Below are 26,916 nucleotides of genomic sequence, written 5' to 3'. Positions count from 1 at the left end.
GCTCAGCGGCAAAAGCGCCTGCCTGGCAAGCGCAAGGTCGTGAGTTCGGTTCCTGGTACCGGAGAAAAACCAAAAAAAAAAAAAAAAAACGAACTGCCAAATCTTAACTGTAGGCTTATTTTTCGTTTTTTAGGGACCTTCCACGTCCAAGATGTAAGGGTCTCTGCTCAATGCCCCCAGTGCAATCCGTCCATCTAACAATCACTTTCAAGGGCTTTTCTCAGTCTTCTCCCAGAGTCCCCCTGTCAGCCATAAATCGAAGCTCTATTCTGTTGAGGTGAGAGGTCGCGGAGGATGGCACCTCCGGCTGGATGCTGTGGCAGGCATCCGCATTCCACCTCCCCGCGCTGGGCTGAATGCTTAGGAGAACGTTGGTGTTTTGGCCACGAAGGTATTTCTCACATGTAGTCCTGCCTGGCCGGCCTTCTGTGTTCTCGGGTATCGCAGGGCAAGCCTGCACTCCTCTGCTGAGGTTTGGACGGAATCCACCAGATTGTGGGCACCACATGGAGCTCATTTGGCAGAGCTTTCCGGATGGCTCAGCAGCCTCAGGCCCATCAGCAAGTTTCTGGCCTGGATAATAATTCTGTTCCCTGCCTTTCGTGCCCTCCAAGTCTCAACTTGCCCCTATGGCTGATGTTACAAAGCTCAGGAAGATTCTGCCCTCGTGAAGCTCTACTCTGGGGCAGCTGGCCTATGGTCCTTCCATGCTCCACGGTCTCTTTCAGAGAGATGGCCCAGGGGTAGGGAGATAAAGCTGCTGAGAGTTTTCTCGGGTGAGTCCTCAGCGCATGGCTCTGCAGATGGACTTGAGTGTGGAGCATGAGAAGACGGAGGTCCAGCACTGTGGCAGCTCTCCTAACCCCTGAGCTGCTTCACTGCCGGGCAAAGACTCACACACTACTTTCAACCTCAAGTCATCTAGAGCCACAGCTTGGCAGGACCCCACAGCTGGTCCTTGCAACAAAGTGCTCTAGAAGTGGAAACCCACAGAAGTCATCTGCTGCGGATGGGAGGCAAGGGTGGAGAGGCAAAGTGGAGATGGAGCTGACCCAGCTCGTGAGGTAAGAGAGCCTGGGGTTACCATGGCCAGGGGATACTTCTCAGAAGCCATGCATTTGGAGAAGTGACTAGACCTTTTCACCTGTGAGTAAAAAGGCACACAGGCCATTAAAGCAAACCCAACTATAGCTTTCACAGTGTGTTTTGCTTTCAGAGCAGTGCCATCCCTTCGGGCATCATGGATGCCTTCCTTCAGCCAGGTGTTCAGAATTGTGTGTGGCACCAGGCACTGCAGAAAATACACAGGAGAAAAAGCTCCCAACTACAGGGAGCTCTTTGTCTAACTCAAGGCAGGTGAGGACAATGCACTGCAGGTTACCAGCACTCACAGGAGCAGTGTCTTCCAACACGGCCCTTGCCTCCTTGGGCAGCCCTTCGGACCTACGCCAGGCCACTGGGATGAACTTAGGAGGGGGCTGGCAGGACGAGTCCTGCTCCTTATTTTGCGGCCTGGTACGGTGGATAAATATATTTGCTCTCTTTGGGATTCTTTTTTCTACCAGCCCAACTGCACAAATAATTTTGGCTCCAAACAAAGCCCTCTTCTGACAACCATGGAAACATGACATGAAATTCCTCAAACACACTTTCTGATGAAAGCGAGGAATGCTTTCTTTTATTTAAGTAAAAACAGTTTCCATGGGGAAGAAAATAAAAATCTATGTACATGCCAAATTAGTTCTCAAATCTTGTCTTTTTCTCTTCCTTGGGGTGGGGCATGCACCCAGATGTGAAGAGTAGACGCAAGCAGAAGATGGAGACCATAAAAGAGACGGGAGGGAGGAGGTGCTGAGGGCAGAAAGTCGAAGCACAGGTAGGAGGGAGAGAAGTTGGGGTGGGTAGGAAAGGCGAGAGGGCGTAAAGGGAGGGGCGTGACAGGAAGGAGAGTTTTTAAACCTCTTTTGCAATGTCATTAAATGATTTGCAATGAATTGGCCTAAGGCTTCAGGAATTTCTTGGCTTGAGCCAATTAAAAATATTTTTAAAAAGACACAGAGGATGGGAAATGTGATTAGTCCTCAAAGACAAGTCAAAGACGGGAGCCATGTCTGCATCGAGTCTGGCAACCAGATGAACAGCGATGTCTGTGAGACCATCGTATTTATCTGACTTCAATGCTGCTAAGAGGCAGGGCTGGTTTGCAGAGTGGAGTTTCTTTTGGACAAGATGAAGGAATAAAATGGTTTGAAAAAAAATACACTGAAGAGAGGGAGAAGGAAAATTTACTTGCCAGCAGCCCACATCACACATATTTCTCTGATCATCCAAATATAAACTATAAACTTAGCAATGGGAAAATTAATGTGAATCGTGGTGGTCCTGACTCCTCAGAGCTGAAGCTGGATCCTGGCACAGTCTTCGGCAGGGCTGGCGGCCTGCACAGGAGGAGAGAGCGCAGGCAGAAAATGAAGGCCAAGCAGCTCAGAGGGGGATGCAGACCTGCAACGTGGCCCTTACGAAAGGATTCCCCGGTGGGAGAGGCAGCGCCACTCCCCTGCAGGCCTACGCGGTTCCCAGTTTTCCCCACACACTTGGGACCTGTGAGTTCTCAGCAGCAGCAGTGACTACTGATCCTGTCCTTCCATGATCTCTGATACTGTCCCACTGTCTTTTCTTATTTACTTCCTCAGAATTTTTAAATAGATAAGGGTTTGGTGAAGAAATCGTGGAATCTTTGTTCAACATCTCATGCCTTCTTGGTCTTCTAGATAGCAAGCATATTTTATCTGAAAGCCTTTCTCTTTCCAGACATTCGCTGAAGACCTGTGGTATTCCAGGCCCTGTAAAGCCCTCGGAACAGAGATTTGAATGATAACAGCTCCACTAATTTAGATACAAACTTTGTCAACTGGCAAAACAGATGCTGTTGTATAGTTCGCAGGAATATTACCAGATTTCAGTATTTTTTGAAATTGTAAAAACAAGATCAAAGTAGAAATCGCTACACATCCACACATACAAAACAAGGGGGAGCCAAGGGACTAATCGACTCTCTTAGACTTCTCTTTTCATTTTAAAGGAACCACGTCACATCATGTTCCATAAAGGGGATCAGTGACTTCAAGCCAAAAAGCCAGTTCTTCCCTTTGAGGCTCCTCAGTCTGCTCTGCCACATCAAGTAACACACTCTGCAGCCTTTCCTTACTCTCTCAGCTTAGGAAACAGACCGGGGGTTTTATTTAAGCACATGACTATGATGCACAACACGGATGGGGCGCTTGTGAATTAAGCATCTTTAAGGGCATCCTCAGTACAGGATACGTCACAGGCTTGAGGTCAGTTTGGTAAACAGTGACCACGGCTAAATATAGAATTAGACCTCTGGCTGTGTAGAGCTGACATCTGCGGCTAAAATGCCCTGAACAAAGCATATACCACGGGTTTGTCTGGCCTGGCAGAATTAGTGTTGCTGTTATCATTTGAAGCTTTCATTGGAATGTTAGGAGAATGCTTGTGAGATATGAGTTTATCCAGGAGAAAGCAGAAAATGGTACTATGACTTTGACCTCAAGCGCTAAGGTATTCCTTATTTGTTTCCTATTAAGATATTCAAGTTGCTTAGCATCTTTAGGACCTGAGTTGTCTTTCACTAATTTTCTTGGCCAACTGGCCAAGTAAAATGCACACAACTTAAAAACAGATAAATTTCAAGCCCAGGAAGTTCTTCTTTCCTACCTCTCCACTCTTGCGTGGAGCTGTCTCTGACCCTCCCAGCAAAGGTAGACTCACAGTCGCCCCAGCTTTCAGCTACAGACTCCTGGGGGAACTCAGGAAGCCACCTGTGTTTTCCTCCCTCCCCCAACCCTCCTTCCCACTGTCACCCTTGATCCCAAAGCAAAGGGCCTGCATGGGATTCCCTGGAACACCAAAGCCAACACATGAATGTTTTCCCAATTTGGAGAAAATGGCTCCTTTTTGTTGAAGAGCCCCTGGTTCACTGAGGAGGGAGAGAGGGGTGCTGGAGAAAATGCTCTTGATCGGAACATGTCCATTCCCAAAGGGAAAATAGATGAGAGACAGCAACAAAGAGGGAAAGTGGAGAATGAGATGGAGAGCAGCAAGAGGGAATTACCTGGTAACTGGACTAAGTATTTTGGCGATCACCACGGAAATATCTCACCATGGAAACGGAACTCACTATGCCAGTATCTGTGCCATCCCAGAAACTCTGCTGGGTCCGGATCTGAGTGTACAGCACAGAGATCTGAATTTAGTTGCCAGAGGTCTGAGCAAGGCATGTGAGGAGTCAAGGAATTAAAGATAAAGGTAGCAGACACATTCCTCAAGACTACTCCTGAGGCTTCCTCAATCCCGCCAAACTGAAATGAGTCATTGTCAGCCTCTTAGCTTCCACTAGAGCTGATCGAATTACAGTCAGGAAACTCACAGGGCTGATTTACTGAAGTCCACCTTCGCCATTAGTCTGAGAGGTCCCCGGTGGCCAGGACCAAGTCTCACTGTGCTGTAATGGAACCTCAAAATACTTCCCACTTCTTAGGACTTTAGCTTCCAAAATACTCAGATGGAGATGTCAGCACTAGGGAAGGGATAGTGTGTAATTTTTCAAGTGGGACTCAGTGAACTTTGCCTTTGTCTTATTTAATAGAAATCTTTAAGGACAGAACACACTGTGTCCGGTAAGTTACTAAGGAAGAAGCTGAAGAGGCTGGATTATGAATTACGTAAGAAAATATATTCTGGGAAAAGCACTACAGTGATTGCTGGAAACAAAAGACAAATTTTTAGATTGACTGATTTTCTTTGGGGTTCTTTATTTCTTCTCTCATCCTTTCCAGCTTTTTATTCACAAAGGATTTGAAGTTGGCTAATAGTGTCACCGTCTGTATCTTCCAAGGGTGCAGCTCTATCCAAGGCTGAAATCTAAAACACTCAGGCAGCTGAGTGGATCATCACACTTCGTAGGCATCACACTGGCAGAGTAGAAACACCTTGGTCTAAAGGGGTGATTAATGATTCTGGGAGCTGGGCTGAAGAGGAATCTAATTTCTTCACGTTACTTCCAAAGAGACATGTTCCTGCACTCTCACAGGTAGATGGTGTGCTTGAGGTGGATAGCGGGGAACTGGGACGGTTAATTTTAAGTGTCAACTTTGCTTACAGTGGTGGCCAGCTGTTTGTTCAAAAACAAAGTATGGATGGATGTAGATATCAAGCTATTTTTTTAGATGAGCTTAACATTTAGGATCAGTGAACTCTGAGTGAAACAGTTTGCTCTCCATAATGGGAGTGTGCCTCATCTAGTCAGCTGAAGGTTTTTAAAATCAAGACAGAGTTTCCCACCTCTAGACCCAGGACTGCAATATCAATTTCTACTTGAATCTCCAGCTTGCATGAGTCAGTTCTTTAAAATAAATCCCCTCTCTTGGGGCTGGGGATTTAGCTCAGCGGCAAAAAGTGCCTGCCTGGCAAGCGCAAGGTCGTGAGTTCGGTTCCCGGTACCAGAGAAAAACCAAAAAAAAAAAAATAATAATAAAAAAATAAAATAAAATAAATCCCCTCTCTACATACTGTATAATTACACATATATTGAGTATGCATTATTTTATGAGTATAAAATAGCCATATATATTTGGCTATTTTAAGAATTAAATGTTTAAAATGATACTTGGTGGCCTATTCTAGTTGAGGATCAGAACCTAGATGATGTTAATGAAATATCAGATGGGAATCGGATGAAGGGAGCTGAGGAAAGGACATAGCTTAACTGTAGAATTCCCCACCCTACAGGGTAGGGTCCCCCTAGTCTGTCAGTTCAAACCATGAGAGCATACATGAGCAGCTCTTGGGCTACACCAACAAGGTACAGTGACAAGGTCGCTGCTCTTCAGGCAGCTGGAAGTGGGAATTTGAGTTGGAAAGACCCATGTGTACAAGGAACCAGAAGGTTCACAGGAAGTGGGTTAGCTGTCTTTTTCTGCCAAGCCAGTCCTTCTCGGCTCTGGTAACGAGCAGAAGAAGCACTGCCACACTCGACTCATAGCTGCCTAGCAGCTCATCGCAGAATGGAGATGGCAGCACCGGGCTAGACACAGCCCCCAGGGCCTTCTGCAGAGAAGTGCTCCTCAAATTCTCTGAGCAAATGAGCCAAGAAATAAACCCTGGAATTTTTAACATGCTTTAGAACACTACTGTCGTATGTTCTCTCACTTCTTCCTAAGGAGCCTAGTGATGTAGGCTATGGCACTCATTTCATACTGTGGTAATCTGAGAGATTAAGTGACTTCCCCAGAGTCATGCAACTCATAAATGGCAAAACAAGGACTTGAATCCAGGATATGAAATTTTAGTTTCTTGTTTTTCCATTATATCCACTTGGCTCTTTGATTAAATTAAGTTATGGTAGCAAAAGGTTCCTTGTCCCCTTCTGACCTTCTCTCAAGGTCACAGAGTCAGGGAGATATCGCCCTAGGGGGAGTCCTTTCTTTTCTGTCAACCTCTGCCTGTTGATCTTTGAAGCCAAACAAAGAGTAACTGGGGTTGCACATGCCTGGTCTTCACGCTCCTAACCCTTATGGAGGAGTACAGATCTTGTCGCTGTTACATCAGCATCGACGTAAGCCTTCACATCAGCATCGACGTAAGCCTTCACATCAGCCTGAAGGTTAAAATTCCCAGGTTTGGAATTATGAGTAAGCAACTACTCAGCAATTATTTTATTTCCAAGCATAACTGGGCCCATGGATGAGGGAAGAATGAGAGAACTAGTAAAAAGCTAGAAAAAGGTAAAAGTAAGGATTACAGTGGAGGTTATTTAAACGGTGGGTATTAGAGGTGGGGAGAGAGCAGCTTTGATATTGTATGCCAGCTCTGATGAGCCCTGCTGAGGACTTGTTGTGCTTGAAGAATCTCGAAGAATCTCGAAGGCAGAATTGGGGTGCCCCTGCTAGTGTCTGCTGTTGGTTCAGGAGCACCATGGAAATATTAGAGCCACATGGAGGAGGCGGCTGCCTAGTGCAAAGCTTGTGAAAAGAAAGAAAACCAAGTGGCAGGAAAGAGATCAAAGTCATAATAAGGATTTCAAAAAGCAAGAATTACTCAAGGTGATCTGAAATGAGGCCTTAGGAGCAAGAAAAAATTACCAAAAATAAAGTTTATGTTAAGAGGAAGAAAAAATTCTCCAGAGGAGAGCAACATGGGGACACCCACACAGAGTGAAGGTGCACACCGCCATACTAGAGGGGAGAAGTTGCATAGGTGAGACCCAAGTAGCTCTCCTTCCTGGCTCCATTTTACCAAAAACCAGAAGCTGGTATCACCAGGACAGGGTGACATCTAAGTGGATCTTCAGCTACCAACGTTGGAGTAACAGAGGCCTGGGCTAGGAAAAATCTCTGGAAATTTCCCCTATCCCTGAAACCAAGCCAGGTCCTTGGCCCCACTGCCTAAAGTTGAGAGTGGTCTCTAGGAGGTAGGCCAGGCAGCGGCACATTGCCAAGCAGGCCAAAGACCGACTGCTTTGTGCGGGGAAGAACACCTGAAGGCACGCAGAAGAGGCCAGAGGAAGAAGAGGCCCTAAATGCTGAGTGTGGGTGAGTATGTCTGCGTACCAGCACGCCTCTGCCCAGCCTTTCCTCCAAAGGTACATCACGCCTTCCTAATCCCATCTACTGAGCAGCCTGCTGTACCCCAGCCAACCAGCAAAACACAGCCTCTATTCTGCTCAGGAATGTGCTTTTAGAAACTTAATCTAATTGCTGAGTCCAGGCCAAATACCCTGGCGGCATTAACCCAAAGACAGCACCGCTTTCGCTGTCCCCACCTGCCTTCCCACCACCCTGCCGCTGCCTCCTCCAGCTGCAGTTCCACTCCACCAGCTCCCTCTCCGTGTAATACAGCCCCTGACCAGGCTGTTCATGCCCTTTCCAGAACTTCGCCTTCCTTCTGGTCAGACCCAAACGCTTCGCTTCTGCTTCACGTGGAAACGACAAGCCAATAGTTCTCGGCTTTCACACAAGATGAGCTCCACTGTTGCACATGCCTCTTCTCTCTGTGCCTTCCCAAGCTGCAACCAAACCCTTCCCTTTGTCCTCTGCCAACCACACATCCCTGCAAGCACCAGAGAAGGCAGTTGCCAGGAATTTTTTTTGTAAATAAAGGCTATAAATTGTCTTTCCTCACACAGGTATACCTTGAAGCAAAAGGAGAGCTCCGAAACCAATCTTTCCCTCTCCAACTCTGCTCTCCTCAAACAATAAAGGGTTCAGCCTGGCCCCTAAGTAGGTCAAATGAATGGCTATAGAATTTTTGAGCTTCCACAGACATGTGCTGACCATTTGCAGATGCAATCTCCCTCCTAAATACCCTTTAAAGGCAAAAGTGTTGCCACCAGGCACATCTTATTTGTCATAATATACTACCGGAAGTGAACGAATTGCTCAGCAGTAGGAAATGACTTCCGCACAGTATAGGAGAGCCACGCGAGGGATGCGCTAGGGCCATTAGTAATTATGATCATGTTCTGCGGAGGGTGGGAGCACAGGTTACCTTGGAGGAGGCACGATGTATGTGCCTATGGAGTACACATGAAATGTGTTGGTTTCTTCACTTAGGATTATACACTTCGTATACTTTACTGACTTCATTTTCTACTAATTTAAAGAGGAATAAATTATTAAAAGGCAAATACTTATCATACAATGTCAATGGGGAAAAATAAGAATAGAAAGTATGTACAGTAGCACCATTACAACAGTGCAAAAACGAGGGTATGGATAAAGATCAGAAGGGTGTGCACCACAATAATGCTGGCTGTGTGAAGACCGCAGGCTCAAGGGAGACGTTTTAAAATATGTTCTAAAATGTCTATGATGCACTTATAATGTAAAAATATAAAAGCAGAGGTAGGAAGTACATGACAACAGGAAGTGTACCTCTGACCTCAGACCTTCCTCGCATGTGACAAGATGACCCTCTTTTCTACCTCCACCTCAGCCTCTGTCCCCTCGAAACAAATGCACATCAACCCAGATGGAGCGCAAGGTCCAGCTGGCTGCCTGGGACCCTCACGCTGCCCACAGCACTCAGTCTGCTGCCCAGAGACCCTACATTCAGACTCAACTGTGCTCCTCTATCAAAAAGTAAAGTGGCCTCCACTTTGCGGGGGACTCCCAGATGCAGCTTAGGGTCAGCCGGCCTCCCTCCCTCCCTTAGGAAAGGGCAGGCTGCCCATTTCCTCTGAGAACAGGAGTACACCTTGAAGTGTCTGCGCCACTCTCCCAGCAAGTGAAGTCCCTTCAAGGTTCTGGGGACCAGAGCGCAAGAGGGCAAGGAGAACTCCCTAGCTTTTGTATTTCCCCATCCTTCACTATTTTCCTCCCAGAACCACACCCCACTGTCCTCAGGTGCCTTTCAGAAGTTTGTTCCCTGAGATAGGACCCATAACACGGGATGGCGCAGGACAACCAACTTCCTAGAAGCATGTGCTCCACCAGGGCCATGGGGATGGTGACACAGAACAGCGACACAGGGAAACTGCTAAGTCAGGAAAGAACAAGCCCGAGAAATCTTCCCAAAGTTTAAATCTAAATTCCATTAAAATTTCAATGAGTTTCCCTATTTCCTATTCTTCAGGCTCCAGAAAAGGGGCAAACGGAGGCAATTCTTTGTGTATTCTGGCTCTAGGCACCCCTTATATGAATATCAGGACTACTCTGCAGCCTTCAGCACCACTGACCCTTTAAGTCTCATGTCTTTCTGTGCATAATAGGAAGAAAGTCAAATAATGCAATGTCCTGCTCCTGGGACATCGTACATACAAGTGGCAGTTGCATATGAAGGCAGCATGTCAGACTGCCCACTTTCCCAGGCTTCACAGAAGGGGCCCAGCGGGACAGTATGGCAGCTAGAATACCTGTCCTGGGTAAGGCTCCTTGAAACTGAGACTATGTCGAGTCACTTGATCCCTGATTTACTCCGTTGGGTCCTCATACGTACTTAAGTGAAAACTATATCTCACTTTCATAAGCATAAATGAAGTAAGAGCAGTCATGAGGACAACCTAGAAGGAAGTGCGGGGAAACGGAACCAGCCAGAATGAGCTGGTCAAGAGGGATCTTTGAAGTCATTTGGCCCTTGGTCTCCATACATAAGCCTGAGGATCTATGTCCTTTATAAGGTAAGAACCTTACCTTTATAAGGAAAGGATCAGGAAAAATAGAGATCAAACATGACACTGCTCTTATAGCACAAGAAGTCTATAAGCAATTAAAAAAAAAACAAACTACCACGTACTGAGTATAACAATTAAAGTAAAACTCAAAAAAAAGGTGTGAAGTCTTGTATCAAACTGTCACTTAATCTCTTCCTTGTTTCTCTTGTCTTTGTCCCTCTGTCACCCAGTTTCCTTTCCATTATGTTCTCTGATTTATATTCCAGGCATTGGAAAATGCTTGTCCCTCACAGAGAGCCAGGATCCAAGTCAGGAGCGGGCAGACGTGGTTACCGGGCCCTGGCGAATACCGTGACTGTGACCTCTGGGAATGGGTGAGGGACACGGGAGGGGGTGGGAGCACAGCTGGTACACTCCACCCCAAACACAGGGTGACACAGTGAGGAGGGAGATGCGGCCCAGCTCTGGGGCCCCCAGGACAGTTTGCCCTCCGCAGAGGCTCACTCTAGACATCACCCCTGCTCAGAGTGACGCTTCCCAAGGACGGGATGGTGCCCCACCATCTGGGATTACTGGGCAGCTACTGTCCTCTGAATTGAAATTGCAACCATCAAGGCAGCTTTTACGGTACAATAATGGCAGGGGGTGGAAAGAGAGTGGGTGAGAGGAGGCGGGACCACACCAAGCAGAGTGGAAACTCACTGGCTAGTGTCACTGTGGCCGGCACGCTGGCCACAGCCCCCGCAGGCATCCGGGCCACACACTGGTACCGCCCCACGGTGTGGTTGTTGAGGGCAGTGATGACGAGGGTCCCCCGCGTGAGGAGGACGCCCAGAGCATCATCTGAGCCGTTCAGCTCCTTCCCGTTCAGGCGCCAGGTGATGTTCACCCACGGAGGTTCCACCACGCAGCCCAGGATCACGGTTCCTCCCAGCTTCTGGACTGTGGATGCAGGCTGCACGGTGACCTGAGGGACCTCATCTGCGGAAAGAGCACGAGCCCCGCAATGAGTTGATGCCCCCTCCCTCCCGCAAACCAACAGCATCCCTTTTTAGAAGCACAGCACCCAGGCAGGATCGAGAACCCAGAGGATGCGATCTCTCTCTGAGCAGCCTGACTGCCCTTGCCCATGCCCTAACGAGCGTAGATCTCAGGCGCTGGATCTGGATAGGCTTGGGACTGGATCCCAAAGTGACCCCTGAGTCGTTTGACTCTAGCCTTTTTGAGCCTGCTTCTTGGCTGTAAAATGTGACTAATGGTGCTTTGTAAGCATGAGGTGTACAAAGTATGTAAGTGCCGTGATCTCATCTGATAAATACACAGTAAAAGGCAGTTATATGATTCCTCCCCCTCCTCCTCTGGCACATCTTTGAAACAAAATACTAAAATATAACCAACATAGTCTTGCCGCTAGCACTTTCCCTGTATTCTTCCCATGCCCCTGAGGCTGGTGCAGCGATGTGCTCTTTCTAAAGAGTTTATCCCAAGCTGCTTCTTGCTTCCACCTGATGTGAGGGCAGAGGTCTTCTGAGTGAGGCCACCGAGGAAAGAGGGAGCACTCACTCAAGTCAGCGAGGCAGCCTGCTGCGACCAAGAGGAGCCAAGGGATTGCGATTTCAGGCCTCTTTGCTTGCGGCATTCTCATCGTCCCACGAAGCATGGTGTGTCGCAGACGGTCCTAAGCCCACTGCCATAAGCCGCCGGGGTCACTCACAAAGATACCACAGTCTCCTGCAACACTGCTGTGAAAGAAAAAACAGGACAGCCATGGTGAGGATGCCCGGATGCCCCGCAGCAGCCAAAGGCCCTGGCTTCATCCCTTGCCCCAGCTGCCGGCAGCAGTAGGAGTGGAGACCCGGACACTGGAGGACCAAAGGACACCTTCATGCCATTTCTCAGCTAGAAGTTCTCCATCAGGTGCCTCCGGAGCAAGAAGGTGATTGTGTTATGATAAGGATGCTACAGCCCTGCCGAGGGGACCAATAGCGACAAGGACGGTGGGTGGGGTTGCCCAGGATATGGAGATGGAGAGGGGCTTAGCCATGTACAGAGCACAGGCAGTGAGTACCTAGCGCAGATGCTGGAACAGACAAAATTATTCTTCCAGCTGCTGTGCCAGATGCCTGATATCCACAGCCACTGTGTGGCAAGTGGTCTCGCTTGCGGTCATGCATGTATATTAAATCCCACCTTATGAAGAGATTCCTCAGTAATGAGTCATAAAGTCTTCATGCCCCACGGAAGATCTGCTTTGATCTTCCTTACCTCGGTTCGACTCCTCTAATCCTGCAAATTCTTTTCTATTCCTGGAATCAGCCTGCCTGCCCTCCTTGGCTCTGCAGCTTACCTGTAACCTGTACGGCCCCAAGCACAAACGCAGACAGGAGTCACGCATCTCATCCCATGCTCCTCACCTTCTCGGGGTACAGAGGCTTATTTCAGTCTAACTTTATGGGTTCCCCTTCTCTCTATCCCTGGTGCGGGAATTCTGGAGTTTCTACAAAACCTGTGCTCTTGCCGAGTGCCTAGGTTGCATCTCTGTTCAGAACAATGTTCTCTTGGGGATCAAACTACGCGGTACCTGCAGTTGCTTGATGATACATCTCAGCTGTCTGCTGCCTGCTTAGAACACTCGGATCTCCCCTGCCGTGGTATTACTCCTTTATGCCTCCCACCGTAAGGGGCGGTTCCTGAAAAATTCGTCAGATTACATAGGCCAGCATACATCCTAACACACACACTCTGCTGCCACAGCCCAAACCCAGGCTCTTGCTTCTGTGCTTTTTACTGATCTACTTACAGAACATCGGTCAGTCAGGAAAGTGGACCCTTCCTTATGAGACAGAAGGCATCTGAATGAATTCTGATAACATTGAAAGCAACATTCCAATGATGGAATACATGCAGTGGCCATATTAATAGTGTATTTCTAAGAAGGTGACATACATTCAAAATGTTAATTCTTTAAGACCAATTTACCTAAGCACAGATTCTTTTGAAGATTTACAGTCACCACTGAAAAACAGAGAAGTAGTTAAGCTTTCGACTAAGCTGGCCAGCCCAAGGAGCTCCAGCTGCCTGCAGCGTTGTGAGGGTCCCGAGTCTTTCAATGTCAGATTCTGCTGACACAGGGGACAAGGATGGGCTCGCAGCTTTGCTCTGCGATTGGCTGCACTTGGGGTTTTCCTGGACTGTTCACTTTTCCAAGGCCTTCGGGCTTTCGCCTGGCTGCTGAGGGAGTAAGGGGCCACATATGCTCTGCCCAGCAAACATTCTCAAGAGACTGATTGCTCTTTTTCAGACACCCCAGTAAATGAAGGGGCCACTTTCCTAGTTACTAGCAAAGTGAAGCTCACAAAAGCTGCAAAGAACATGAGTCTGGCTGGGAGGGGCAGTGGCAGCAGGAGAGCTGGTAGTGCCTGCTGCTGCTCCAGGGACCCGCTCAGCTCTCCACACCAGGTGCCGCCACTCATCTTCCCACCAGTTCTGCACCATGCTGACCACTACTCCCATTTTCATGTGAAGAAACTGAGTTCCCGACCTTAAGTAACTTACCCAGGGCCACTTAACTCTCAGCCTAGATGGAATGCCAGGTTAGGCTGCTTCCAACGCTCTGCGCTTTCAGCCACCGAGCAGACATGTCTCATTTTAAATATTGGGGCTCTACACACAGTAGGTGTTTAACAGAATTGGAATGAGGGGAAGGTAGGATAGTGGTTTCTAGGCAAAGTTCATACCAAAAAGCAAACTTTGGGTGTCCTCTCATTTTTCTAGATCCTTGTTTTAATTCTCTATTTTTCCCCAATGAGATAATGTTAACGCGTGAGCTCCCAGTTATGGGGTTTTAAGAAACTAAATTGCTCGTGACAAACCCTGGTTTCCCCAGCTCCGTAAGGAAACTGCTATCAACTGTTTCCTCCCTGCACCGAGGAAGGGAAGGGCACAAGGAAGGAGGGAATAGAGGAAGAGAGAGGGAGACAGGCAGACAGACAGACAGACAGAAAATGAATAAGAAGGGACAAAAAGCAAGAAAGGAACAAGCAAAGAGGTACAGAGGGCCATTTCTTAAGTGAGCACAGGCTGGCTACAGAGGTGTTGGGGTTGTAAAACCAACAAAGGTTTTACTGAGGAAATTCAGCCCAGACCCCGTCCTGCTTAATGAGGACAAGCCAAACAATTCCTGTTACTTCTACACCCTTGGTAATTTATAAGGTTCAAAATGGAAACAGACCCCACTCAGCTGCCAGCCACCATCCTACTTTTAAAAGCAACAGGGAGAAAAGAATGTGCAGGAATAGGGGAGTGAGAAGAAGCAGGTAGCCAAAGGAAGAGAAAGAACTCATTCATCCCCACAGCAGCACCGCACGCAGGTCCCATTTTAATGACTCCAAAGCAGGACCCTGGGTCTCACTCATGTAAAAACAGAACCGAAAAATAAATGAGGGTTGTGTGGGGTCACGAAAGGTACAATATATCTTACTTATCAGCTACGGAAACTGAGTTATTTCCTGGATGAGATTACCTAGTGAGTTTAGTCTGCAAAGATGACAGTTCTAAAAATTTCGGTACATGAAAATTTTAACTTTTTTTTTTTTTAAAGAAAGGCTCAAGTTGGAGAATCTAATTGCAGTGTAACATTGTCTCCTTGTAAGATAAGCAAGGCACAATTTCAAAGTTCAATAAAGGCAACAGTAAGGCCTGTTATTTTTCTTGGCGAGGTGAAGTATGTCTGGATCCTGACCTTATTTTTTTATGGATTTTCTCAGAAAAATGAGAAATCAAGAAAAAAATCAAAAGCGAAGAGAAAGGAAAATGAATCTTTGCCACGAATTCTTCACTGACATCTAGGTCTTTGCCATTTTTAAGGATACTTTGGACACAAAAAAGAAAAGAAAATATATCCGTGAAGTTTCCCTGTTGACATACAGAGTCCCCACTGAAATAATCGCCTCCAAACAGACGTTTCTGGAACCTTCCAAAAACAACAACAACAAAACACACTTCTGAGGTTGAGACCAAGCATGAAAAATTGTAGCCTTGGAATATTTATTTTTATTTTTTGAGAAAATTACAAACAACTGAAAGCCGATCATCAGAAGGAGGCCAGCTTCTTCTTCTCCCCAGAGGGCTGGCTGACTACATGGACCAAAAGTGAGACAGCTCCACACAAGGCCACCGTCTCACCAGGGCCACTGCAGCTGCCTCAGAAAGTTGAATCTAAACCATCAGTGTCTTGAGACCAGTAACAAAAGGAGCTGAGGGGAGAGTATGACCTAGCAGACAGCATAAGACTTTCTTAAAAACATTTTTGAATGGTAAGAATGAGATCTGATTAAAGAAAAAGCAAATGTTTCTGCTGCAAGGTACATTATTTTTTATGTTTCCAATTTTGTGGACTAAGATCTCCCTTTCCCAAAGGTCTGAGGCGGAGCAAAGCTTTGGTTCTCAGAGAAGATGCCAGCTGGTAGGGTGGAAGGGTAGGCAGCGCCCACTCTCAAGAAAAAGGGTAGAATTTATGCACAGAAGAGCAGAAGAGAGACCTTGGAGAAAAAAGTGAATTTAATGCTCAGATGACTGCATGTGTGAGTTTAGACAGAGGTGGGAGAGGGACTTCAGAAAAGTTATCCAAACATCATCACCTTTTAAAATACATAGTAAAAAAGTTCATTTTTACTTAAAAAGCTGTACTTTACCCACAGACCTAATTAAAATGAAACTGGTTTGGGAGTTTTTTTTTTTTTTTGGATACATGTAATGATCACATTCATCACAGGGAAACTGTACATGATATATCTTGCTTTTACCACTCCCCTCTTCTCCCTTCAACCCGTCTTCCCCTCCTAATTTATAAAAGCTTTGTTTTCACTGTTTTTCTATCTTTTTTTCTTGTCTCTTCCTTCCTTTCTCCCTCCCCTCTCCTTTGTTCCCCTTCTCTTTTGAACATTTTCTTCCCATTTTCCACTATCTATTATACATTTTGGTCTTTATTAATATTTGCAGTTTCTCACACCACAAGAACAATGCGCTACTTAAGTATGTATGTCTGATTTATTTCACTTAAAGAGCATGGTCTCCAGGTGCATCCGTTTACCTAGAAAAGCTTATCCTTCTTTACGGCTGGGTAGTACTCCATTGTATAAAAAATGCATCTTCTTTATCCATTCATCAGTTAATGGGCATGTGGGCTGTTTACAAGATTTAGCTATTACAAACTGCGCTGTTGTAAACATGGGTGTGCATATATCACCGTGGTAGGGTGCTTTTAATTCTTTCAGGAAGATACCAAGAAGAGGAATAGCTGGGTCAAATGGAACCTCTAGTGCTAATTTTTTGAGGAATCTTCACACTGATTTCCACAGTGGTTGCACCATTCTACACTCTCATCAACAGTGGACAAGGGTTCCTTTTCCCCTATAGACCCACTGGCATTTGTTATTGGTTGATTTCTTGATAATAGCCATTTTTTCTAGAGTGAGATGGGATCTTCAGCATTGTTTTAATTTGCATCTCTCAAATGAACAGGGACAAACATTTTTTGGTATATCAATCGCCATGTCTACTTCTCATCTGAGAAACATCTATTTGTTTTAGGTGCCAGTTTTTGGATTGAGTCTTTAAATTTGGGGAACTCTGATTTTTTGAGCTCTTCATATATTCTAGATATTAGTCCTTTGTCGAAGGAACAGCTGGCAAAATTTTTTCCCACACTGTGGATTGTCTCTTCACTCTCTTCATGATTTCTTTTGCTGTGCAACCCTGAGAACATAAAATTAGAGCCAGCAGATCTATCCCTTACTTTTCTACTGTAAATTTGTACTTTAGCATAATAGCAGCTGACTGTGCACCTCAGTACCTTTCCCTGAGGGATACAGGAAGCAATCTCTGTGTCTACTCACTTGGTATGATGAATGGCAAAATGTATGCAAATATGTAAAAGTGGCAAATTGGGATTTTTCTCTACCTTATGTTCCGTGTAACTGGTTTTGCATGTTTACCCAAGCATCACAGAGGGTCCAATAGACCCATACTACTCCAGGATTTGTTAAAAAAAAAAAAAAAGAAGTTTTCTTTTAATTTTTCTGGTAGAAGTAGCTGAATACAGTACAATGGCACAAGAAAAACCACACTTGCAAATTTTGGAAGAGGTCCAAAGAGAATCATCAGATTACTATGCATGGACGAAGAAGATGGTCCATTATGGTAAAATACATGCTTTCATAACAGCGGAGTGGTGTGGATGTATGAGGAAGGGATGATAACGCTGACACTGGTCATGCAAGCTAAAGTTCCTATGACAGTGTAATGGAGCAAGAATCAGCTGATAAAGACCCAGAGAATGAAGACTTCCTTGATTCAGATGATGAGGAAAACAGAAATGTGAGTACATATTTGACTTGTTGAAATATTGCAAAATGGCCATGCAACAAAATGGAATCATCCAATGTTAGAGCTAGGTTCAAAATATAGTGAGGGTCTTGGCAGGGGTAAAAAGTACTGGACAGAACACCAGCACTGCTGTTCAATGTTGGAAATGGTAACAGATGAAATTCTACAAGACGCTGTGAAATACACAAAGGCTGAAATGCAGGTAAAACGCTCTCTGTGCACCAACAGCCATATTGAAAGTTTTATTTATTATGATATCTCCTTAGCTGAACTGAAAGCATTCACAGGTGTGCTCTACTTAGCAGGGATTTCTCATGAGTGTAGGAATGTAAAAGACTAACTGAAAGTGATAGGTCAAAATATAGCATAAAAATTTATGCCCTTGTACATGTGAAGACTTATTATGCTTTCAATTTAGACATTTATCCTGGAACTCAGCCATCAGGTCCTTATTCATATAGTAATGAACTGAAGGCAGACGTGGTGGTGCACACCTGTGATTCCAACACTCGGGAGGCTGAGACAGGAGGATTGCTGTGAATTCGAGGCCAGCCTGGGCTACAAAGTGAGTTCAAGGCCAAGCTGAACTGCATAGCAAATCTCTGTCTCAAAAACAAAGATAAACTGAATGATGTTGTGAGTAGACTTGTTGCTCTCATCTCTCAAACTAATGGGAACGTGACATTCAACAGTTGGTTTACAGGTTTTGAATGGATGCTAGATTTGCGAACAGGGCACAAGTTGACCAGACGCAGGAACTGTGCGCAGGAACAAAGCAGAATCCCAAATGAAATGCAGCAATTTCAAAACAGAGAACTGTATAGCACAATCTTCGGATTTCAGAAAGATACAACTGGCCTTATATATGGCAAAGAAAAACAAACCAGTACTGCTGATGTTATTTCACCATGATGCCATTACAGAACTACTGATAGGGAAACCTCAATAAAACAGAAGGAAAATTTCTACAATAAAATCGAAAGTGGACTAGATGTTGTTGATGAGTTATGAAGCAACTATGATGTCACTTGAAATACAAAGCATTGGTCAATCATTGTACTCAATCCTAAATATGTGTGGCATAAATAGCTTCATAATTTACAAAGAATATAACTAGTGCAAAGTATCATAGAGAAATTTTCTTAGAGGATTGGGACTGAAACTCGTAAGTGATTATTTACAGCAGAGGAAAAACAAAGTGTTTCGCCCAGGGAACTAACTACACAAACAAATTGTGACCTGGCAGGTGAACATGTAGGCACAGCATCACAAAAACCTATATGACAATAAGAAAACAAAAAGGGGGCTGGGGATTTAGCTCAGTGGCAAAGTGCCTGCCTGGCAAGCGTAAGGTCGTGAGTTCGATTCCTGGTACTGGAAGAAAACAAAAACCAAAAAACAAAAAAAGAAAGAAAAACAACAAAGATGTCAATTGTACCCTACAAGAAAGTACAGGAAAATAAAACATACCTGATATCAGTATAAGTGACACTTGTACATGGAACATGCAGTTGTCATGTATGAAGACTGCCTTGGGTGTGGCAGTTGAACCAAAGCTTATTTCTGTGTTAGACTTTTGTGTTTACATTGTAATTCACATAGGTTTTTATTGTTGATGTTATCTGTTAGGTTTTTGTAAGCAAGAAGACAGCTGATGTGAAAATGTTGCTGTCTAAGCACTTCTTACATATTTGATATTGTATTGATATCTTATTTCCTTGCTAAGTGCATGTTGTACAATATAGTAGGAAGCTTGTGACAAAACAGGAAGAGAGGTGACAAGACTGCCACATAGGAAAGGAAAGCTAAGCACACCTGCTGTCAGTGTAAGCGAGACGTGTGCATGGAACACGCAGTTGTCATGTGTGAAGACTGCCTTGGGTGTGACAGTTGAAGCAAAGCTTATTTCTTTGGAAGACTTTTGTTTGTGTTTATATTGTAGTTCACATAGGTTTTTATTTCTGATGTTATCTTTTAGGTTTTGTAAGCAAGTATATGGCTGATGTGAAAAGATTGATGTCTATTCTAAATGCACAATATATATTAAGACTTTAACACTTTACTTTATTGATATTTTATGTTCTTATTAACTACACACTGTATAATACAGTAAGAACCTCCTGACAAGACTGTAAGACCAGTGAGATGTCAAGTGTGTCCTACAAAAACGCCAAGAAAACAAAAGACATGTGCTGTCAGTGTGAGTGATGTGTGTGTATGGAATGTGTTGTTGTCATGTGTGCAGACGGCCTTAGGTGTGATAACTGAAGTAAAGATTTTTTTTGTAAGGTGTTATTGGCATTTTCATTGTAATTCACATAAGAATTTATTTGTGTTGTACCTTTTTAGACTTAGTATACCAAAAAATAGTGACGTTGAAAATTTTGATTCTTTTCAATAACAATTAAAAGTTCAACACTTTACTTTTGTGATTTTTTTTTCCTGTGAGGTACTCATTATTTAACATAATAAAATTCATACAATTAAAAGTAATAATTTATCAATAGAAATATTCTAAAGAATAAACATGGGTCTCCCAGACCCATGTTTCTGAACCTTGATGAAAAATTAATCTTATGTCCAAGTTAGTAAGATGAGATCCCAGTCATTGATTCTTTATGATATTTCCTGTGCAACTGGGTTTTGTTGATAAAGTCTTTGCCTATAAAATGTCTTCAAGAGGGCTGGGGATTTAGCTCAGCGGCAAAGCGCCTGCCTGGCAAGCGCAAGGTCGTGAGTTCGGTTCCTGGTACCGGAGAAAAACCAAAAAAAAAAACAAAAAAAAATAAAATGTCTTCAAGAGTTCTACATATTCTCTCTGCCAGCAAATTTAGTGTTTCTGTTTTAATATTTAGATCTTTGATCCATTTTGATTTTAGTTTAGTGCATGGTGAGAGATACAGGTCTAGACTTAATCTTCAGCGTGTGGAAAGCCAGTTTCTCCAGCACCATTTACTGAACAGGCTATCTTTCTTCCAGGGAAGGTGTTTGGCTCCTAAAAGGAGACATTTTAAAAACTGGAGGGACCTCAAAAAAAAAAAATACAATACTATCTTAGAATAGCTTTTATTCTAAAACCTAACATATTTCCAGGCTAAGGAAAGGTCTACCAGGCAGAAGGTCTACCCCTAATTATGAAGGAAAGTCAGGCTACAAGTCAGGCCTCTTACTCCTAGAACAGTGCTCTTTCACTAACCCAGCACGGTCCTCAGCAAACTGTTTCTGGGGCCACACTAACCAATTGCTTGGAACTGGCTTCACCACTAATTTTACAGTGTTTCTGAATTTACTTCATTATGCATAAAAACATCCAGACTATTATTTGTAACAGTAACTTTCTATGTGATCACTATCATTCTTTAATTATTTATATCTCAATCTAGAACAATCTCCTATTGTTTATTGCACAAGTCCCTTCAACAGAATTTTCTGCAGTAGTGCAAATGTTCTGTAACTGCACTGTCCAAAGGCCACGTAGCCACTAGCCACTTGTGGCTATTAAATACTTGAAATGTAACTAAGGAACTAGTTTTAAATGACCTTATGGGGTTAGCGGTTCTCACACTGGGCAGCAGAGTTCTACGTAAAACCTGGAACACCTACGCAGGTCACTCTAATGTCAAATAGAGGACAATGACGATAGTTTCAGATTCTTAAATATGAGCCATGCTGCATCCAGCCTCTAAACATATCTTCTGTAGTTCTTAATCAAATTTTGTGCATAAATCTTCTATTCTATGTGTACTTTGACTTTATTATTGATATTAGGAAGAAAAATATTATTGTGATTGTTTTTTATTATAATAGTATTGGGAAGAAAAAAATACTACCGTGAGTGATCGTATGTAAGACAGCAGACAAGGGGACTATGAGCACCAGAAGATGGAATGGCCTTTAGGAGCTTAAAGCCAGATTTGGTCCATAAATTGGCTAGTACCCAGCAAATAACGTAAGTGCTTCACTTCCCAGCCTCTTCTGCAGTTAGCACAGGGTCACACGACTAGCGTGGGCCAGCGGAAGCTAAGTGAGAATTCTGTGTGTCACTTCCGGCCGAGGGTAGTTAGGAGCTTGAGAGCTGCTTCCATCTTTCCCTCCTTCAATTTGGCGACCACATGTCACACGTTTTAGAAGGCACAGTTACAAGATGGAAGAAAGCGGCTCAAGGAATGACATGAGAAAAAGACCCAATCTTTGTTGCCCCCCCAGACAACTGAAGTTTTGGGATTATGCTCATGGAACAGCTTTAGCATTCTTTACTAACGCTATGTCTTGATTGAGTACCAGTTCCGTTATAAATGGGATGTGGCTAATGACAGCATTTTTAGGAAAGCTTTTCTGGATGTAGGGTTTGAAGCTGGGCCTTCTAGGCTATATGCATGTAAGATGAATGCGGCACCACGGGAAGGCAACACTGACCAAGAGGGAAAGTAGGTCTTGCAAGGGGGTGAGGGTGCAACGGGGGGCTGGGGGCGCAGCAAGCATGGGTTTGCTGCAGAAAGCTTTATTTGAAACAATGGATTTAAATATTTCAGATCTTACTCCCTTTTGAGTAAATGTTCTGGACAATCACCCCAAATACATACATATTTACTTATTTATAAATGAAATGCATGTACTGCAGAACTAAAACTTTTAAAAAGAGCAAGCAAAAGTGAGAGCATATTTGAATGACTCTTTCATCATGCTTGTTTTATAGTATCACTAGCTAATACCTTAAGACAGGATGCATATTTAGAAATAGGATCATTCCTCATGGTATAGATGTAATCTCTTTCAAACAGTCTGCTTGAATGTTAATGATTTTGTTGCCTTCTCAGCAGATCTGATTCCATTATCGAAGTTGTTACTTCCTCATGTGGCCTGAAAAGGGCCAGCTCCGCTGTTTTCTTCTTGTTTGCATGTGCTTGGATTATCAGCATTCTCTTCAACCCAGTTCCTTTGTGGCAAGCCCTTTAAGCCACTTGTCCTTTTGTGAGAGTTAATTTAGTTAAAGTTAAATTATATAATCTGTAAATCCACTTAACAGAGAACAGAAAAACTGGGGAGTGAATGAATGAGCGGGCAAGGTCTCCACCGCCCAGCCTGTACACAGCAGCGATGCCTTGGATGCTGTGGTGATACATGACAGCCTGGCACGCAGGCTAAAGGTACCAGTGTCGATCCCTATATTAAATACGCAAAGCTGGCTTTCTTCCTAATCATTTTTTAGATAGAAATAAACATTAAAGGAATCTCAATTTTTCTTCCAGGGGCCCAGTGAAATTGCTTATATTCCTCCTTGGCAGCTTGAGCCCAGCTTTGGAGACTACTGTAGAAGAATCAAGGAGACAGGGAAAGACACTGAGATGGGGACCCATGGAGGAGACCAAGAAGAGTTTGAAATTAACACCACTGCCAGAGTGGAGCTCTGGATGGTTTCTGAGCAAGGGACTACATAATCAAAGTGAAACAGGGGGATGGGGAGATCAGCAAACCTGGATTCTTCTCACTGAACTCACAATTTATAACAAGCTGCTAGTAAACAGAATTTATTTCTACTCAGGCAGATGGGATACTCTCACCATCAAAGTAAGCAAAATGGAAAGGAGCCTGGATAGGCTCTGGGGAGGAACCTCTTCAGCCATCCGAGTGAAGAGATCTTGTCTCTTGATTTGGCTGCTGAAGTTCTGGTGAAATGTGTCGAATCCTCTCCCACCTCTAGCACTGGAGGAAGAAGTCACTGGGAAGTCTCCTTGCTTTGTCACACATACCCCTTCCTGAAAATGGTCTTGCTTCTTTACAGAGATTTTTAACAATATCGACCCATGGGTGGTTGGGGATGAAATGGAAAGGACAGAAAAGTAAAAAGCACCTTCTCCCCCCTTAGACTCCTTTCTCAACCCCCCACCCCATATAAATTCAATTTGACAACCCTGCTAATTGGATAAACGCAGCTCCTACATTCCTAGAAGGCCGTCCATCCTTCCTTTTCTTTCTTTCTTTCTTTCTTTCTTTCTTTCTTTCTTTCTTTCTTTCTTTCTTTCTTTCTTTCTTTCTGTTTTGTTTTTGGAGGGCTCAAAACAGGGTGATTGTGCTGTTCTTTAACACGAATTCCATCTGCTTTATTTCTCTCTCTCCATTCAGTGCTCCTCCTGAATATTTATGAAGCCTCCCTCCTGCCCTTCCCCTTTCTAACCACCTCGGGCCTCCTCCTCCTCCCTCCATCTCCCTCACCCCCTCCGCCTCCAGCCTCCTCTCCCTTCTCTCCAAACTGGGACAAAAACCTTCCAAATGGCCCCCCCTCCTTGCTTTAGATAAACACAGGCAGTGTCAAGTGTGAGGAGAGGGGGAGCTGGGGAGGGGGCTCAACTGCCAGTCAAGCCCCTGGCCTTCAATGCGGCCCAGGGGCCTATCCTAATCTGCTGCATGCTTGCCATATGGGGGCTGTGTTGCCCCGGGAGACACTAACAGGCAGAACGGAGCTTAATAGAGTCCATATTCATTGTGATGCAGTGAGATAGCTCAAAGCGCCACTGCCCCTTCGCTGGGGTTTCATTCTTCTGTTTCCCACTTTCTGTTTTTCCTCCCTCTTTCTTTCTTTCTTCCTTTCAAAAGGGCTTGGTGCCCACAGAGCTGTAATCTGGAGAGACCCGGGCCACTGCAAAGGCTAGAGGCTAGGGTTAGGAGTACGGAAGGCAGCGGTGGTGTGTGAGGGTGCTGCGGCTGGAGCTGGCGCAGGGAGAAGCAGAAGCTCCAGGAGGTGAAGATGGGGGGCGGCAATGACAGCACCAGGGAACGCGTGGGGCTGTGCGTGCAAACATGCGCAGGCGGGCTGGAGTCCGCACTGTGTGTGAGAGGAGGGCGTGGTGCTGCGATCTCCAGACAGGCACTCAGCCCGCAGGGCTGTCACAAACACCAAGGTGGACACCTTGCTATTTTTCAGCCACCTGTGCCTAGGCATTTCTATCACTTTCTCCCCCAACCCCACCGCAGCCCTATCTCAGTCCCAGCCAATTTAAGATCATTAAGGCGTATGACGCCTCTCTCCCTGGGGAGTAGGACCTCTCCGCAGATGGGTGAAAAGTCATGGGTGTGGGAATGAGATGAAAGCTCTTCTGGAAGAACCCCAGCAGGGCAGAAGTCCCACTAGCCTGCCTACTTTGGCCCAGGAGGAAGTGACAGCTACGGTCAACCCAAAAGGGAAATAAGGGCAAAGAACGTGGGAAGAGAACAGCACATTTCTCCCAACTTTGGAGAAAAAAATAAAATGCATAACCAAGATAGGATAGAATTTCTCAAAGAATAGTTTCATAAGTTGTAAAACATAGAGCTACTTGTTGTATGACTGAAAAAAATACAAATTTATGGACACACATAAAATGAAGCACAGAAAAACTATATAAACTTTCATATACTCTCCTACATAGTGGTTGAAACTTTAGTTCTATACATTGTGATACACAGGAAGAGCTCAATAAGTGGTTTCTGACATAGGCTCCTGGAGTATTGCTATCGCTGACAAAAGTCTTAAAACCACCTGACAACCAAAATCAGGGTTGGGATGGCTGCATATGGCTTTGTAGAAGCAAAATGCTCCTACTATAGATGCAGCAATATCCCTACCACGTGATGTCTCCCCTCCTCCAGGGATAAAGCCAGGTAATCTAAGTCAGACAAAACTGCTGAAGCCGGAGTATTGTTGATGTTGTGCTTGTTGATGGTTTTTTTTTCTTTTTTTTTTACTTTTTTGCCTTCCAAACTTGATGTACTCTATATTCTTTGCTCTTACCTACTACCACATTCAGTCACAAATCTGTGCTTTCGTAGTACAACCCAAGAGGTCCCTGTATCCCAACAATTCTGCAGGGAATGGTACACTGGATATTTCAAGACCCACGAGCAACTTCAATTCATTTAGGTTCTAAAACCTAAAAGTGCATTTGTTTATCTGAACAAGTCCCTGCTCCTCACTCTGAAGACTCCTGAAATCTGAGAGAAGCCAAAGAGGGTGAAGACACAACTGAGCAGGGCTTTACAGCAGGGTTGCGAGCACTTACCTCCCCATAGGTGAAGCTTCCCTCCCAACTTCTTTTGCTCTGCAGACCTACTGCAGGTTACTCTGACCAACCACACTGCCTGCGCCACAGAGGACAGCTCCACAAAGGAGGCAGGGGGTCGGGGGTGGGCAGGAGCTCCATGTAGACCCAGGCTTGGAGCCTTGTGATGATCATGGTGGTCAGTAATCTTGACCAGCAAGTATGTTCTGAGCCTGGTAACAAGTGATATGGTCCTCATGCAAGGGATGGACAGCAATGTCCCTAAGAAATCTACAGGAAGAAGGGATGGACTTGACATAGCAACAGTGTGAAAGCCAAATCATAAGGGAAGCAGGGACAGGCCCTCTAGTCTAGAATAAAGCTTTGCCTTTCATGTCACGGTTCAGAGGACCATACGTACTGCGTACACAAACAGATACTCAAACTCACCTCCCTTTCCCTGACTTCCTCAAAGTCATGAAAAGATTCCCCACCCACTCGCTGCCCAAGCCTGGATCCATCTTGTGTCATGCCTTCCTCTAGTTCTGAGTTGTCTGGACTCTAACTCGGGTTTGACCGGTGTTGTCCAATAGAAATATAATTCTGGCTACAGATGTGATTTAAAATTTTTCTGTGAGCCACCATAAAAATACAGGTGAAAATAAGTCTTAAAATATCCTTTAATACATTATATCCAAAGTATTATCATTTCAATAAATAGGGTATAATTTATCAACGACATATGTTACATTTTGTTTCATACCGCCTTTGAAATCTAGTGTGCATGTTATATTTCCTGCGTTGAATTCCACGCAGATTAGCCACATTTCAGGTGCTCGACGGTCACATGGGCTCACAGCTACTGTGCTGGACAGCACACACCCAAAGCCCTCAATCTGGCTCTTTGGCTTTCCCTTTTCCCTATGTAATCAGTCCCTGCATTGCCATCTGCCTTCTTTCTAGAATGTCAAGTTCAACCAAGCAGTAAAAGTTGATAAGTGGGCAACTGCCCCTCATTGAGCAAGAGCTGTCGATAGGTCATAATTATAAATCATTTAGCCTGATATTCTCACAGTGGTCATACGAGCAACCTATTTTATAGATGAGGAAACTGAAGCTCAGATTGGTTAAAGATCTTGTCCAGGACCACGAGGAGGGTAAATCTCAGAAGGTAAATCTCAGGTAAATTCCCTCTGATTCTAAAACCCTTGATTCTTTTCACTGGACCATAATGTTTTACATAAACTAAGGTGTAATAGTTGATGAACTATAATCCAACTGTTAAAAATAAGATCAAGTCACAACATGAAAATAATGTTTCAA

The 26,916-nt window shown here is 44.7% G+C and overlaps 1 protein-coding gene across 5 annotated transcripts in view; it reads right to left on the bottom strand.

Annotated features, from left to right (window-relative positions):
- Boc (BOC cell adhesion associated, oncogene regulated) overlaps window positions 1-26,916 on the bottom strand; it is a 68,050-nt gene that overhangs the window by 19,634 nt on the left and 21,500 nt on the right. For all 5 annotated transcript variants that reach the window (XM_013515110.1, XM_005386397.2, XM_013515112.1 and 2 more), the window contains exons 2-3: window positions 11,756-11,934; window positions 10,895-11,173 (exon numbers count right to left, since the gene is read on the bottom strand). In XM_013515110.1, the coding sequence (XP_013370564.1) occupies window positions 10,895-11,173; window positions 11,756-11,852 (376 nt within the window). In that variant the 5' untranslated portion in view covers window positions 11,853-11,934. The remainder of the gene's footprint in view (window positions 1-10,894; window positions 11,174-11,755; window positions 11,935-26,916) is intronic.

Source organism: Chinchilla lanigera, unplaced genomic scaffold (assembly GCF_000276665.1).
Source record: "Chinchilla lanigera isolate Chin_1 unplaced genomic scaffold, ChiLan1.0 scaffold00026, whole genome shotgun sequence".
NCBI classification, from domain to species: Eukaryota; Metazoa; Chordata; class Mammalia; order Rodentia; family Chinchillidae; genus Chinchilla; species Chinchilla lanigera.
The sequence above is the reverse complement of the archived record's forward strand: the minus strand, read 5'-3'. Positions and strand labels throughout refer to the sequence as shown.